A 17,497-nucleotide genomic window follows, 5' to 3' on the forward strand; every position below is an offset into this window, starting at 1 on the left:
TTGTTTCTATGCACAAACGCAGAATGTAGTGGGGTGAGAAATTGTAGTCTCCACAGGGGTCTGCACAAGGAAGAGGAAATATGATTTCTATTAAATCCCCTCGTCGGTTTACAGTTTTAAAGCAAATTCCTTGCAACTCTATCCATTTTGCCATGGCTAATACTGTGTTATTTTGCACAAATCATTACTGCTAAATTGATTGTTTTTGGAATTTTCATTTCTCCATGACTGTCAAGCTTTTTATTTTGGTGATTGTTATTCTCAAAGATGATATAATTGTTTTATATATACTTTATTATTAATTTTTCACTTTGGACTTAATTGGTCCGGAAAAATGCTTGGGCTGCCCTGCCAGCCCAAGGATTTTAATGGCAGAAAGATCTCTGAAATTGAGGCTTAATCATTTTATAACTCAAAGACACTTTTGTATACCATGACAGATGTTCATTTCATTTTCAGAACTCACCCACACGTTTTAACTTTAGTGAAAGAAGGGTCCTAGAGTGACTGGCAGAGGGACTGGCAGAGGGACTGGCAGAGGAACTGGCAGTGTATTTCATTAGAAGCCAGTGCTACCTGTATGCCAGCATACACTACACGGTGTTGCACTATAAGGACTCACACTCTAAGACAGTGGTCACCAACCTTTTATGAGCCAAGATCCTTTGTGAATCTCACTCGGCACAGCTGAGTGAGCATAATAATATATACATATATATTGTTTTACTGGACTGAGTGCCTGGATCTGATGGTCAGTCTGAGGGGAGGGAGGGAGCAGAGGTGAGGCTTCCTCTCGCCTGACTCACCGTCCCTCCTCTCACCTGACTCACCGTCCCTCCTCTCACCTGACTCACCGTCCCTCCTCTCACCTGACTCACCGTCCCCTCCGCTCACCTGACTCACCGTCCCTCCGCTCACCTGACTCACCGTCCCTCCGCTCACCTGACTCACCGTCCCTCCGCTCACCTGACTCACCGTCCCTCCGCTCACCTGACTCACCGTCCCTCCTCTCACCTGACTCACCGTCCCTTCTCTCACCTGACTCACCGTCCCTCCTCTCACCTGACTCACCGTCCCTCCTCTCACCTGACTCACCGTCCCTCCTCTCACCTGACTCACCGCCCTCCTCTCACCTGACTCACCGTCCCTCCTCTCACCTGACTCCCGCCCCTCCTCTCACCTGACTCACCGTCCCTCCGCTCTCCTCCTCTCACCTGACTCACCGTCCCTCCGCTCTCCCTCCTCTCACCTGACACACCGTCCCTCCGCTCTCCCTCCTCTCACCTGACTCACCGTCCCTCCACTCTCCCTCCTCTCACCTGACTCACCGTCCCTCCTCTCACCTGACTCACCGTCCCTCCTCTCACCTCACTCACCGTCCCTCCTCTCACCTGACTCACCGTCCCTCCTCTCACCTGACTCACCGCCCCTCCGCTCACCTGACTCACCGTCCCTCCGCTCACCTGACTCACCGTCCCTCCGCTCCCTGACTCACCGTCCCTCCGCTCACCTGACTCACCGTCCCTCCTCTCACCTGACTCACCGTCCCTCCTCTCACCTGACTCACCGTCCCTCCGCTCACCTGACTCACCGTCCCTCCTCTCACCTGACTCACCGTCCCTCCTCTCACCTGACTCACCGTCCCTCCTCTCACCTGACTCACCGTCCCTCCTCTCACCTGACTCACCGTCCCTCCTCTCACCTGACTCACCGTCCCTCCTCTCACCTGACTCACCGCCCCTCCTCTCACCTGACTCACCATCCCTCCTCTCACCTGACTCACCGTCCCTCCTCTCACCTGACTCATCGTCCCTCCTCTCACCTGACTCACCGTCCCTCCTCTCACCTGACTCACCGTCCCTCCTCTCACCTGACTCACCGTCCCTCCTCTCACCTGACTCACCGTCCCTCCTCTCACCTGACTCACCGCCCCTCCTCTCACCTGACTCACCGTCCCTCCGCTCTCTCCGCTCTCTCTCCTCTCACCTGACTCACCGTCCCTCCGCTCTCCCTCCTCTCACCTGACTCACCGTCCCTCCTCTCACCTGACTCACCGTCCCTCCTCTCACCTGACTCACCGTCCCTCCTCTCACCTGACTCACCGTCCCTCCTCTCACCTGACTCACCGTCCCTCCTCTCACCTGACTCACCGCCCCTCCTCTCACCTGACTCACCGTCCCTCCTCTCACCTGACTCACCGTCCCTCCTCTCACCTGACTCATCGTCCCTCCTCTCACCTGACTCACCGTCCCTCCTCTCACCTGACTCACCGTCCCTCCTCTCACCTGACTCACCGTCCCTCCTCTCACCTGACTCACCGCCCCTCCTCTCACCTGACTCACCGTCCCTCCGCTCTCCCTCCTCTCACCTGACTCACCGTCCCTCCGCTCTCTCTCCTCTCACCTGACTCACCGTCCCTCCGCTCTCCCTCCTCTCACCTGGAACACCGTCCCTCCGCTCTCCCTCCTCTCACCTGACTCACCGTCCCTCCACTCTCCCTCCTCTCACCTGACTCACCGTCCCTCCGCTCTCCCTCTACTGAGAAAAGGGGACACAGTCTTCCAGCTGATGGCAAAACTCAAGTCGCACTGCATTATTTCTGCCTCATGCACCAATTCATGTTACTCCTATGACCAGAGAAAGTGAAATACTCCTTGATATTAAAGACAGGCCTCTAATAATAACAACGGGGCTTATTGAAACACTTTGCTATACTCATTCATTGCAGCTGCAGTGCTGGTTATAGCGTGGGTATTAGTAGGGAGAACGCACATTTTATGGCTCATAAAACTGTTGAACAAAGCGTTGACAGTAATGAATAACTTAAACATGATCTTATTCATAAAAACAGCAGCTCTTTGCTGTAGTCGTTAATTCTCTCTCTAGTCATGGTTTTAAAAGTTTGGAAATCTTACATTATCATCAACTTTGCTGTGCTTTCGAGGCTTCTTTTCACAGTATATGGCTCGAGGAAACTGTGCATACACCGTGATCTGAGCTATCTGATTGGCCAGCGGTAGGCCTTGCATTTGATTTGCTCGTAGCCAGAGTTCTGCCTTTAGACACATGAAATGGTTCAATATGGGAACACTTTGCCTTCCTGGTGCTGCTGAATCAACTGCACCTACAGTGCCTTGCAAAAGTATTCGGCTCCCTTGAACTTTGCGACCTTTTGCCACATTTCAGGCTTCAAACATAAAGATATAAAACTGTATTTTTTGTGAAGAATCAACAACAAGTGGGACACAATCATGAAGTGGAATGACATTTATTGGATATTTCAAAAAAATTTAACAAATCAAAAACTGAAAAATTGGGCGTGCAAAATTATTCAGCCCCCTTAAGTTAATACTTTGTAGCGCCACCTTTTGCTGCGATTACAGCTGTAAGTCGCTTGGGGTATGTCTCTATCAGTTTTGCACATCGAGAGACTGAATATTTTTCCCATTCCTCCTTGCAAAACAGCTCGAGCTCAGTGAGGTTGGATGGAGAGCATTTGTGAACAGCAGTTTTCAGTTCTTTCCACAGATTGGATTCAGGTCTGGACTTTGACTTGGCCATTCTAACACCTTGGCCATTCTAACACCTGGATATGTTTATTTTTGAACCATTCCATTGTAGATTTTGCTTTATGTTTTGGATCATTGTCTTGTTGGAAGACAAATCTTCGTCCCAGTCTCAGGTCTTTTGCAGACTCCATCAGGTTTTCTTCCAGAATGGTCCTGTATTTGGCTCCATCCATCTTCCCATCAATTGTAATCATCTTCCCTGTCCCTGCTGAAGAAAAGCAGGCCCAAACCATGATGCTGCCACCACCATGTTTGACAGTGGGGATGGGGTGTTCAGGGTGATGAGCTGTGTTGCTTTTACGCCAAACATAACGTTTTGCATTGTTGCCAAAAAGTTCAATTTTGGTTTCATCTGACCAGAGCACCTTCTTCCACATGTTTGGTGTGTCTCCCAGGTGGCTTGTGGCAAACTTTAAACAACACTTTTTATGGATATCTTTAAGAAATGGCTTTCTTCTTGCCACTCTTCCATGAAGGCCAGATTTGTGCAATATATGACTGATTGTTGTCCTATGGACAGAGTCTCCCACCTCAGCTGTAGATCTCTGCAGTTCATCCAGAGTGATCATGGGCCTCTTGGCTGCATCTCTGATCAGTCTTCTCCTTGTATGAGCTGAAAGTTTAGAGGGACGGCCAGGTCTTGGTAGATTTGCAGTGGTCTGATACTCCTTCCATTTCAATATTATCGCTTGCACAGTGCTCCTTGGGATGTTTAAAGCTTGGGAAATCTTTTTGTATCCAAATCCGGCTTTAAACTTCTTCACAACAGTATCTCGGACCTGCCTGGTGTGTTCCTTGTTCTTCATGATGCTCTCTGCGCTTTTAACGGACCTCTGAGACTATCACAGTACAGGTGCATTCATACGGAGACTTGATTACACACAGGTGGATTGTATTTATCATCATTAGTCATTTAGGTCAACATTGGATCATTCAGAGATCCTCACTGAACTTCTGGAGAGAGTTTGCTGCACTGAAAGTAAAGGGGCTGAATAATTTTGCATGCCCAATTTTTCAGTTTTTGATTTGTTAAAAAAGTTTGAAATATCCAATAAATGTCGTTCCACTTCATGATTGTGTCCCACTTGTTGTTGATTCTTCACAAAAAAAATACAGTTTTATATCTTTATGTTTGAAGCCTGAAATGTGGAAAAAGGTCGCAAAGTTCAAGGGGGCCGAATACTTTTGCAAGGCACTGTATATAATACTATATAATATATAATACAATATGGGAACACTTTGCCTTCCTGGTGCTAGGGCTGCTGAATAAAATGCACCTATATAATACTATATAATATATAATACAATATGGGAACACTTTGCCTTCCTGGTGCTAGGGCTGCTGAATCAAATGCACCTACAGCCAACAGCGCAAACCAAATTTTAAAAAAGAAGTAGGAATGTAGGAGACCCTAATCCTTTTTTTTACAGAAACGTTTGATCGACCGATTGGTGACCACTGCACTAAGATTTGTCAAGTCTCACAGGACCAGAGTGCAGTATGGGAGACTCTGGAGTGTCAGCCCTGCCACTGTAGCCAATCAGCTAGCCTATCACATTGTGTTGTCTCAGAACTGGGCTCAGAAGTGTGAGCTGCATCATGTCACAGTGTTCCTTTGTGTCTTCTGAAGAGAATTGTGGATCTTATTAAAGATGCTTTGAGCTTTCTCCTGCTGCTGTGTATAGACGTGTCCGTTGTTGAGAACTGCTGTAAGCTCTTTAGTTTAGAAGCAGTCCCTGTAGACAACCACAGTTTGGAAAAACAAGAGTAAAGTGATGGTTGGCTGTGAGTCCACTAATATGCATCTGTATATTTACACTACACTTTATGCGTGTTTCTGCAAGCATAGCCGTGTGTGTGTTTTTGTGATATCTACAGTATGCCCTGCTGTAGTGGTATAGTGTCACATATCTCTGTCTAAGTGCCTGAACAGCAGCCTCTGAAGCACACTACTCTACTCCTATAATGTGAGTACATTCATAGAGATCCTAATTTAGCCATAAATCAGCTCAGTGTCTGCTCTGCACAGAGAGGAGAGGCACTCTGCAGTCCTGCATGCTGCTCCCTGTCTATACAGTACAGCCTACAGGAGTCAACCCACTGTTACACAACACATACTAGACAATTTGGAAGTTTGACAATGTAGTCTACTTTGTAGTGCAGCATTTGATTTAGTGGAACATGAAATTATTTTGACAAAATTAATGCATTATTGTTTTAAGGAGGTTGCATTGAATTGGGTACAGTCATATCTAACTGACAGGAAACAGTCTACCTATATCAATGGTTAATTTTCTTTCCCTCATGCTTTAAACTGTGGAATACCGCAAGGCAGCCTCCTTGGGCCACTTCTTTATTAAATATATACCAACGACCTTCCTTATGCCTTATCTGAAACTCAAGCTACTATATTTGCAGATGATACTACAATGTATACAGCAAGACAATCTGTTCAACAGGTACAGAAAGCTTTACAAGGAGTTTTGGAGAATATCAGGGAGAGGGTTTTCCATAAAAATAGTTTTAAACACCAAGAAAACCAAATTTATGTTGGTCTGTTCCACTAGGAAAAGGCCAACACAGCATGGGATCCAATTAAGTTTTGTGGGAGTACAAATTGAGGAAGTGGCAGAAACCAAACTACTAGGAGTGCAGCTAGACACCTGCTTATCATAGTCAGCATGCATAGTCATAAGGATAGCTAAATATTTACCGGGAAAGATTCTTATGCAAATAACACAAGCATTAATTGAGATTGAGGTGAACTACTGTTCTGTGGTCTGGGGAAAGGCATCAGCAAGTGAAATTAGGAGGCTGCAGATTGCACAGAACAAAGCAGCATGGATTGTTTTAAGGTGGAGATATGGTTCTTCTGTTGTAGTCATTCGCAATCCTCTTGGTTGGTCATAAATCAACAAGATAATTGAAAAAAACATGCTTATTGTATTTCATAATATACATAATTTAAAACGGCCAAGTTCTATTCACAACAGTATTCAGTTGGTAAGAGACAGACATTCCATAAATACTAGGAATAGATTGTCCACCATCTATGTGTTATCCAGATAGAAAAGAGAAATAGGCAAAATAACAATTTGATTTTGATTTAAACCATTTAAATATAATAGAAAGTTGTGCTGGACTATGGTAGATGAAGAATCAATATCTTCTTAGTGTGTTATGTCTGTTTGTAACAGTGTGTGAAAATGTGTTCGTATTATAAATTGTATTTTAAAGTTTAAAGACTCTTGGAAGATTAGTCTAAATGAGGACTAAAAGAGGTCCAAATCAAATCTACTGTACAGACTTATACCTGCACTGGGCCAATGATAGTTTATTCTACTTCAGTTTTCATTGTGGCTACTACCAGATTTAGACAATGTACTGTATCATACATCTACACAGAGCCTGAATGTTGGAACATTCATAATGCCTACCTTGAGTCAGAGTATTGTATGCGGTGTTCAACTATTCCTACACTGTCTGTATAGTTAGGAATAATTCCAACTGGCGAAATCCCATGTCTTACTCTTCTCAAAAACGGAAAATGCAAATTCGGTATAGCTGAAAATATATTTAGACTTTTCTGTTATGGGTATGAATGTGTAAGGGGGAGGTGTTTCATCTTGGGATGCCTGTGTGTATGAAAGATGATCTGGTTATGGCTGTTTTGGTTCTGGAAGTGTGGGAGTTGTTTAGGTATGTTTGATGGAGTGTTTATAGTGTACTGTATGATAGTTCCCACTAGGGCTGTGAGAGAGGGGAGTATATCTCTTTGTACAGACAAGACAGGCTTTGCTGTCAAGTGAATAGTATAATGAAAAAGTATGAGAAATCTTAGCGTTTCTCTGTTTTAGCTGCTCCAATTTGGTCAGTTACATCTGAGAAAAACATCTATATTTGGCTTTGTTCAACAGATGGAGGGAGGGAGAGATACACATTTTGATGTAACCTTTATTTTAACAGGGAAGACATATTGAGACCTAAGTATTTTTTACAAATGTGCATAAAATATACATATTATGCACGAGAGACTGAGAGAGACTGAGAGAGCGAGAGACTGAGAGAGCGAGAGACTGAGAGAGCGAGAGACTGAGAGCGAGAGACTGAGAGAGCGAGAGACAGAGAGCGAGAGACAGAGACTGAGAGAGCGAGAGACAGAGACAGAGAGCGAGAGACAGAGACTGAGAGAGCGAGAGACTGAGAGAGCGAGAGACTGAGAGAGCGAGAGACTGAGAGAGCGAGAGACAGAGACAGAGAGCGAGAGACAGAGACTGAGAGAGCGAGAGACTGAGAGAGCGAGAGACTGAGAGAGCGAGAGACTGAGAGAGCGAGAGACTGAGAGAGCGAGAGACTGAGAGAGCGAGAGACTGAGAGCGAGAGACTGAGAGCGAGAGACTGAGAGCGAGAGACTGAGAGCGAGAGACTGAGAGCGAGAGACTGAGAGCGAGAGACTGAGAGAGCGAGAGACAGAGACAGAGAGCGAGAGACAGAGACTGAGAGAGCGAGAGACTGAGAGAGCGAGAGACTGAGAGAGCGAGAGACTGAGAGAGCGAGAGACTGAGAGAGCGAGAGACTGAGAGAGCGAGAGACTGAGAGAGCGAGAGACTGAGAGAGCGAGAGACTGAGAGAGCGAGAGACTGAGAGAGCGAGAGACTGAGAGAGCGAGAGACTGAGAGAGCGAGAGACTGAGAGCGAGAGACTGAGAGCGAGAGACTGAGAGAGCGAGAGACTGAGAGCGAGAGACAGAGACTGAGAGCGAGAGACAGAGACTGAGAGAGAGAGACAGAGAGAGCGAGAGACTGAGAGAGCGAGAGACTGAGAGAGCGAGAGACAGAGAGCGAGCGAGACTGAGAGAGCGAGAGACTGAGAGAGCGAGAGACTGAGAGAGCGAGAGACTGAGAGAGCGAGAGACTGAGAGAGCGAGAGACTGAGAGAGCGAGAGACTGAGAGAGCGAGAGACTGAGAGAGCGAGAGACTGAGAGAGCGAGAGACTGAGAGAGCGAGAGACTGAGAGAGCGAGAGACTGAGAGCGAGAGACTGAGAGAGCGAGAGACTGAGAGAGCGAGAGACTGAGAGAGCGAGAGACTGAGAGAGCGAGAGACTGAGAGAGCGAGAGACTGAGAGAGCGAGAGACTGAGAGAGCGAGAGACTGAGAGAGCGAGAGACTGAGAGAGCGAGAGACTGAGAGCGAGAGACTGAGAGAGCGAGAGACTGAGAGAGCGAGAGACTGAGAGAGCGAGAGACTGAGAGAGCGAGAGACTGAGAGAGCGAGAGACTGAGAGAGCGAGAGACTGAGAGAGCGAGAGACTGAGAGAGCGAGAGACTGAGAGCGAGAGACTGAGAGCGAGAGACTGAGAGCGAGAGACTGAGAGCGAGAGACTGAGAGCGAGAGACTGAGAGCGAGAGACAGAGGCTGAGAGCGAGAGACTGAGAGCGAGAGACTGAGAGCGAGAGACAGAGAGAGCGAGAGATAGAGACGAGAGATAGAGAGAGCGAGAGATAGAGAGAGCGAGAGATAGAGAGAGCGAGAGACAGAGAGAGCGAGAGGCAGAGAGAGCGAGAGACAGAGAGAGCGAGAGAGCGAGAGACTGACAGAGCGAGAGACTGACAGAGCGAGAGACTGACAGAGCGAGAGACTGACAGAGCGAGAGACTGACAGAGCGAGAGACTGACAGAGCGAGAGACTGACAGAGCGAGAGACTGACAGAGCGAGAGACTGACAGAGCGAGAGACGAGAGACTGAGAGCGAGAGACTGAGAGCGAGAGACTGAGAGCGAGAGACTGAGAGAGCGAGAGACTGAGAGAGCGAGAGACTGAGAGAGCGAGAGACTGAGAGAGCGAGAGACTGAGAGAGCGAGAGACTGAGAGAGCGAGAGACTGAGAGAGCGAGAGACTGAGAGAGCGAGAGACTGAGAGAGCGAGAGACTGAGCTTATAGAGCATAAGCCCCAAAGATACAAGCTGCACCGCCTCCCAAAACAAAATCCTCATTGTATTTCCTCTGTTTATTTCATTATTTTGCTCTATCTCTGTTTCTCTGTAAATAGGACAGACAGTGGAAGTGAAGTGGCATGTCTCTATTGCTGCTGCAGTAGTTAGTTAGTGGTGGATGTCACTGGGTTCCGTGCCTCCTATAGAACATAAAAGCGGTATGGAGGAGGATCTAGTTTTACATGTCAGTGTCAGGCGTATCACAGTGGGGTATGACTTTATGTTGGCTACAAAAGTACGTCTTTAACGGGATGTTTTTTCTAAGGCTCTATTAGGGCTGACCCAATTATTAGACTGGTCAATTGTTTAGTCGACAGGCTGTTGCTTGACCAAGTTATTTTTTTTGTCGAGCAGTAGCATATATATATATATATATATATATATATATATATATATATATATATATATATAGTAAAAAATATATATATATATATGCTACTGCTCGACAAAAATAAATATATACAGTACCAGTCAAAAGTTTGGACACCTTCTCATTCAAGGGTTTTCCTTTATTTTTTTACTATTTTCTACATTGTAAAATTGTGAAGACATCAAAACTATGAAATAACGTATATGGAATCATGTAGTAACCAAAATAGTGTTAACCAAATCAAAATATATTTTTGATTATTCAAAGTAGCCACCCTTTGCCTTGATGACAGCTTTGCACACTCTTGACATTCTCTCAACCAGTTTCACCTGGAATGCTTTTCCAACTGTCTTGAATGAGTTCCCACATATATGCTGAGCACTTCTTGGCTGCTTTTCCTTCACTCTGCGGTCCAACTCAAGCCAAACCATCTCAATTGGGTTGAGGTTGGGTGATTGTGGAGGTCAGGTCATCTGATGCAGCACTCCATCACTCTCCTTGGTTAAATAGGCCTTACACTGCCTGGAGGTGTGTTGGGTCATTGTCCTGTTGAAAAACAAATGATAGTCCCACAGTGCAAACCAGATGGGATGGCGTAGAATGCAGTGATAGCCATGCTGATTAAGTGTGCCTTGAATTCTAAATAAATCACAGACAGTGTCACCAGCAAAGTACCATCACACCCCCACCTCCATGCTTCACGGGGTGAACCACACATGCGGAGATCATCCGTTCAAGGCAGTTGGAACAAAAACATCTCAAATTTGGACTCCAGACCAAGGGACAGATTTCTACTGGTCTAATGGCCATTGCTTGTTTTTCTTGGCCCAAGCAAGTCTCTTCTTATTATTGGTGTCCTTTTAGTAGTGGTTTCTTTGCAGCAATTAGACCATGAAGGCCTGATTCACAGTCTCCTCTGAGCAGTTGCTGTTGAGATGTCTTTTACTTTAACTCTATGAAGCATTTATTTGGGCTGCAATCTGAGGCTGGTAACTCTATTGAACTTATCCTCTGCAGCAGAGGTAACTTTGGGTCTTCCTTTCCTGAGACAATCCTCAATAGAGACAGTTTCATCATAGGTTTGAGAATTTTTGCGACTGCACTTCAAGAAACTTTCAAAGTTCTTGAAATGTTCCGTATTGACTGACCTTCAAGTCTTAAAGTAATGATGGACTGTCATTTATCTTTGTTTATTCGACCCGTTCTTGCCTTAATATGGACTTGGACTATCTTCTATATTCCACCCCTACCAGTGCTCCAAAGTGGCACAGCGGTCAAAGGCACTGCATCTCAGTGCTAGAGGCGTCACTATAGACCCTTGTTCGATTCCAGCATGTATCACAACCAACCGTAATTGGGAGTCCCATAGAGCAGCACACAATTGGCCCAGCGTTGTTAGGGTTTGGGTTGGGTAGCCGTCATTTGTAAATAAGAATTTGTTTTTAACTGACTTGAACAAAGGTTTAACTTCTTTTTTTTTATATATATATAAAATTAATACCTTGTCACAACACAGCTGATTGGCTCAAACACATTCAGAAGGAAAGAAATTCCACCAACAATTTTTTACTTTTTTCTACTTTTTTTTTTACCCCTTTTTTCTCCCCAATTTCGTGGTATCCAATTGGTAGTTTGTCTTGTCTCATCGCTGCAACTCCTGTATGGACTCGGCGAAGGTCGAGGGCCGTGCGTCCTCCTAACACAACCCAACAAAGCCGCACTGCTTCTTGACACAATTCCCACTTAATAACGTTTGCCAGCCGCACCAATGTGTCGGAGGAAACACTAAACCCAGAATCTTTAGTGGCACAGCTAGCACTGCAATGCAGCGCTTTGAGGACAATACAGTGCCACTGACACGGCCTGCAACGGAAACATGCAGTCTCTCCTTCACTGCAGCCGAGGTGAGTAAGACATTTAAACGTGTTAACCCTCGCAAGGCTGCAGGCCCAGATGGCATCCCCAGCCGCGCCCTCAGAGCATCCGCAGACCAGCTGGCCGGTGTGTTTACGGACATATTCAATCAATCCCTATACCAGTCTGCTGTTCCCACATGCTTCAAGAGGGCCACCATTGTTCCTGTTCCCAAGAAAGCTAAGGTAACTGAGCTAAACGACTACCGCCCCGTAGCACTCACTTCCGTCATCATGAAGTGCTTTGAGAGACTAGTCAAGGACCATATCACCTCCACCCTACCTGACACCCTAGACCCACTCCAATTTGCTTACCGCCCAAATAGGTCCACAGACGATGCAATCTCAACCACACTGCACACTGCCCTAACCCACCTGGACAAGAGGAATACCTATGTGAGAATGCTGTTCATCGACTACAGCTCGGCATTCAACACCATAGTACCCTCCAAGCTCGTCATCAAGCTCGAGACCCTGGGTCTCGACCCCGCCCTGTGCAACTGGGTACTGGACTTCCTGACGGGCCGCCCCAGGTGGTGAGGGTAGGCAACAACATCTCCTCCCCGCTGATCCTCAACACGGGGGGCCCCACAAGGGTGCGTTCTGAGCCCTCTCCTGTACTCCCTGTTCACCCACGACTGCGTGGCCACGCACGCCTCCAACTCAATCATCAAGTTTGCGGATGACACAACAGTGGTAGGCTTGATTACCAACAACGACGAGACGGCCTACAGGGAGGAGGTGAGGGCCCTCGGAGTGTGGTGTCAGGAAAATAACCTCACACTCAACGTCAACAAAACTAAGGAGATGATTGTGGACTTCAGGAAACAGCAGAGGGAACACCCCCTATCCACATCGATGGAACAGTAGTGGAGAGGGTAGCTAGTTTTAAGTTCCTCGGCATACACATCACAGACAAACTGAATTGGTCCACTCACACTGACAGCGTCGTGAAGAAGGCGCAGCAGCGCCTATTCAACCTCAGGAGGCTGAAGAAATTCAGCTTGTCACCAAAAGCACTCACAAACTTCTACAGATGCACAATCGAGAGCATCCTGGCGGGCTGTATCACCGCCTGGTACGGCAACTGCTCCGCCCTCAACCGTAAGGCTCTCCAGAGGGTAGTGAGGACTGCACAACGCATCACCGGGGGCAAACTACCTGCCCTCCAGGACACCTACACCTCCCGTTGTTACAGGAAGGCCATAAAGATCATCAAGGACATCAACCACCCGAACCACTGCCTGTTCACCCCGCTATCATCCAGAAGGCGAGGTCAGTACAGGTGCATCAAAGCTGGGACCGAGAGACTGAAAAACAGCTTCTATCTCAAGGCCATCAGACTGTTAAACAGCCACCACTAACATTGAGTGGCTGCTGCCAACACACTGTCATTGACACTGACCCAACTCCAGCCATTTTAATAATGGGAATTGATGGGAAATGATGTAAATATATCACTAGCCACTTTAAACAATGCTACCTTATATAATGTTACCTACCCTACATTATTCATCTCATATGCATATGTATATACTGTACTCTACATCATCGACTGCATCCTTATGTAACACATGTATCACTAGCCACTTTAACTATGCCACTTTGTTTACTTTGTCTACACACTCATCTCATATGTATATACTGTACTCGATACCATCTACTGTATGCTGCTCTGTACCATCACTCATTCATATATCCTTATGTACATGTTCCTTATCCCCTTACACTGTGTATAAGACAGTAGTTTTGGAATTGTTAGTTAGATTACTTGTTGGTTATCACTGCATTGTCGGAACTAGAAGCACAAGCATTTCGCTACACTCGCATTAACATCTGCTAACCATGTGTATGTGACAAATAAAATTTGATTTGATTTGTCAAATTAACTTTTAACAAGACACACCTGTTGTGCAAAGCTGTCATCAAGGCACAGGGTGGCTACTTTGAATCTCAAATATAAAATAATCTCAAATATAAAATATATTTAACACTTTTTTGGTTACAACATGATTCCATATGTGTTATTTAATAGTTTTGATGTCTTCACTATTATTCTGCAATCTAGAAAATAGTTTAAAAAATAAAGAAAAACCCTTGAATGAGGCGTGTCCCAACTTTTGACTGGTTCTGTATGTCAACAATCCTTCCTCCAAAGAACCCATCTATGGATAACATGTTATGGAAATCACCAAAATCATGGTATTTTTTAAATCTTCATTTCTTGAGGAATTTCTCTCTCTCTGTCCTTTTCAGACATTCACTCTCCCGCAGTCTTTCAAAACTTTCATGGAGGAAGGAACTTTTTGTTTACCTACATTGAAATACAGTTCCCTTTCCCATGACTACTTGTTGTTTACCTCAGTACAGTCATGTACTTAGACTCATAATGGCACAAGAGAAGTTTGTTCTCATTATAATTTCTATGCCCCAGGTTACCTTGACCAGAGTGCTTTGAAACATTGTCCTACCCTCTGCACTCCCTTGGATTGCTCAGAATGAATAACTATAAACACATTCCCAGTCACATCATTTTCATCTTATCATTGTATCCCCAAGTTTTCTGGTCAGCATATATACAGAAGCTAACAGTCATGATTTAAACATTGACTTGCTGTAATCATTCAAACTGTATCTAACTAATGTTGCTCTTGAGTGTGCAATATGTTTATATTCAATGCTGTTTTGCCCTCTGCAAACATCAAATTATGTGACTCACTGTCACTCCTCTCTGGCTAACCCAAGGTCACTGACCTTTGGGTTAGGTGAGGACACCAGTCTTGACCCTTTTGCCACCAGAGAGTATGGTAATTAGTCATAAGCAGAACGGTACAAGAAGATGTTGCATCATTCAGGTATGGCCCAGAGCTACGGGCTTTATTCAGTCCTGTCAGTCTCCTGGCTGACTGGCTGACTCACTGGTTTGTGTGTTGTGCATCATTGTGAGATGACTGACCGTGTTTCCCCCCCCCCCCCCCCCCTCTCCTCTCTCTTTCTTTCTCCTCCATTTGTTTTCTTTGACCATGGTAGCCTGCAAGTGCAACGGACATGCCAATCTGTGCCAGGTGTCGACGGGGAAATGCTACTGCCAAACCAAGGGAATCAAGGGGAGACCAGTGCCAGCTGTGAGTACGATGTTTTATGCCTTAATGTACAGTTAATGTTTGTTAACCTTTTTGCATCATTCCACTACGAGACCTATACTGAAGAAAATGAAGGTTCTTAAATGCTTGTTCCTCAACTCTTTTTAAGGTCACTTGGAGAACTCTTACCAAATAAATAACCTTTGAGTTTAGTGTGGGGTTCTTGACATGGCATCTACTGTTCATCAGAAAATCTGAAAGGCCCATTTTGGTACTTAATGCAGGAAAACACCTATGTATGTTGTTTTCTAATTCTTGTAGAAATATGATGGTTTACACATTTATGCATTGGATGGTTGTCTCATCGAGCAGGTTCCTGCCTATAAATATCTTGGCTTTTGGATTGACAAAAATGTGACGTTTAAAAAACATACGGATGAGCTAGTTAAGAATCTGAGATTTAAAGTAGGCTTCTTTTATAGAAGTAGATCATGAGAAGAAACCTGCACACTTCTTGCTGGTATCACTGCTCTTGCTAGTATCACTGCTCTTTATTAAACTTTACGTAAAGCTTTCTTATTTTTTCTCTCGTGTTATTCAATTGTTGCCATGCACCTGCAACAAAGATAGCTCTGATGTGTGAGTGCCTTTTGAATATAGAAATAGATCACGCCTCTCCCTAAACAGCAGGAAACAGTTTGTACAGGCAAACTTCCTGCCAGCTCTACTTTAAAACCCTTGGATTCTGTGTACCATAGTGCACTTCTTTTTATCACAGGTGACAGGTTTAATACTCATCACTACAAACAGTCATGGGTGGTACTGGTAAATTCACTGGAAAGGTACATTTACATTGTAGTCATTTAGCAGATGCTCTTATCCAGAGCGACTTATAGTTAGTGCAATCATCTTCAGATAGCTAGGTGGGACAACCACATATCACAGGCATAGAAACTACATGTTTCCTCAATAACGTAGCTATCAGTAGAGTCAGAGCTGGAAGGGGGGGCGGGAACAGAGTGCTGGGGTTGGGGTGTAGAGTTAGAGCTAGAAGGGGGGGCGGGAACAGAGTGCTGGGGTTGGGGTATAGAGTTAGAGCATAGGGAGGGGCATGTCCTCTTGCTGCTCCGTAGGCAAGAACCATAGTCTTGTAGTGGATAGCGAGCTTTGATTAGAAGGCAGTGGAATGTGCAGAGGAGCGGGGTGACATGTGAGAACTTGGGAAGGTGGAAAGCTAGGCGGGCTGCAGCGTTCTGGGTGACATGTGAGAACTTGGGGAGGTGGAAAGCTAGGCGGGCTGCAGCGTTCCGGGTGACGTGAGAACTTGGGGAGGTTGAAAGCTAGGCGGGCTGCAGCGTTCCGGGTGACATGTGAGAACTTGGGGAGGTTGAAAGCTAGGCGGGCTGCAGCGTTCTGGGTGACATGTGAGAACTTGGGAAGGTGGAAAGCTAGGCGGGCTGCAGCGTTCTGGGTGACATGTGAGAACTTGGGAAGGTGGAAAGCTAGGCGGGCTGCAGCGTTCCGGGTGACGTGAGAACTTGGGGAGGTTGAAAGCTAGGCGGGCTGCAGCGTTCCGGGTGACATGTGAGAACTTGGGGAGGTTGAAAGCTAGGCGGGCTGCAGCGTTCTGGGTGACATGTGAGAACTTGGGAAGGTGGAAAGCTAGGCGGGCTGCAGCGTTCTGGGTGACATGTGAGAACTTGGGAAGGTGGAAAGCTAGGCGGGCTGCAGCGTTCTGGGTGACATGTGAGAACTTGGGAAGGTGGAAAGCTAGGCGGGCTGCAGCGTTCCGGGTGACATGTGAGAACTTGGGGAGGTTGAAAGCTAGGCGGGCTGCAGCGTTCCGGGTGACATGTGAGAACTTGGGGAGGTTGAAAGCTAGGCGGGCTGCAGCGTTCTGGGTGACATGTGAGAACTTGGGAAGGTGGAAAGCTAGGCGGGCTGCAGCGTTCTGGGTGACATGTGAGAACTTGGGGAGGTTGAAAGCTAGGCGGGCTGCAGCGTTCCGGGTGACATGTGAGAACTTGGGGAGGTTGAAAGCTAGGCGGGCTGCAGCGTTCTGGGTGACATGTGAGAACTTGGGAAGGTGGAAAGCTAGGCGGGCTGCAGCGTTCTGGGTGACATGTGAGAACTTGGGAAGGTGGAAAGCTAGGCGGGCTGCAGCGTTCTGGGTGACATGTGAGAACTTGGGAAGGTGGAAAGCTAGGCGGGCTGCAGCGTTCTGGGTGACATGTGAGAACTTGGGGAGGTTGAAAGCTAGGCGGGCTGCAGCGTTCTGGGTGACATGTGAGAACTTGGGGAGGTTGAAAGCTAGGCGGGCTGCAGCGTTCTGGGTGACATGTGAGAACTTGGGGAGGTTGAAAGCTAGGCGGGCTGCAGCGTTCTGGGTGACATGTGAGAACTTGGGGTGGTTGAAAGCTAGGCGGGCTGCAGCGTTCTGGGTGACATGTGAGAACTTGGGGAGGTTGAAAGCTAGGCGGGCTACAGCGTTCTGGGTGACATGTGAGAACTTGGGAAGGTGGAAAGCTAGGCGGGCTGCAGCGTTCTGGGTGACATGTGAGAACTTGG

General features: G+C 46.6%; 1 protein-coding gene across 3 annotated transcripts in view; it reads left to right on the forward strand.

The window, feature by feature from the left end:
- LOC124041180 (attractin-like protein 1) overlaps positions 1 to 17,497 on the forward strand; it is a 368,532-nt gene that overhangs the window by 121,358 nt on the left and 229,677 nt on the right. For 2 of the 3 annotated variants that reach the window (XR_006839890.1, XR_006839889.1), the window contains exon 20: positions 14,877 to 14,971. Coding sequence is in view for 1 of the 3 variants with exons in the window: in XM_046358453.1 (XP_046214409.1) it covers positions 14,877 to 14,962 (86 nt within the window). In the remaining 2 variants the exon portion in view is untranslated. The remainder of the gene's footprint in view (positions 1 to 14,876; positions 14,972 to 17,497) is intronic. The other variant, XM_046358453.1, reaches the window with a different exon arrangement.

The sequence above is a fragment of the Oncorhynchus gorbuscha genome, linkage group LG08 (genome assembly GCF_021184085.1).
Source record: "Oncorhynchus gorbuscha isolate QuinsamMale2020 ecotype Even-year linkage group LG08, OgorEven_v1.0, whole genome shotgun sequence".
NCBI lineage: Eukaryota > Metazoa > Chordata > Actinopteri > Salmoniformes > Salmonidae > Oncorhynchus > Oncorhynchus gorbuscha.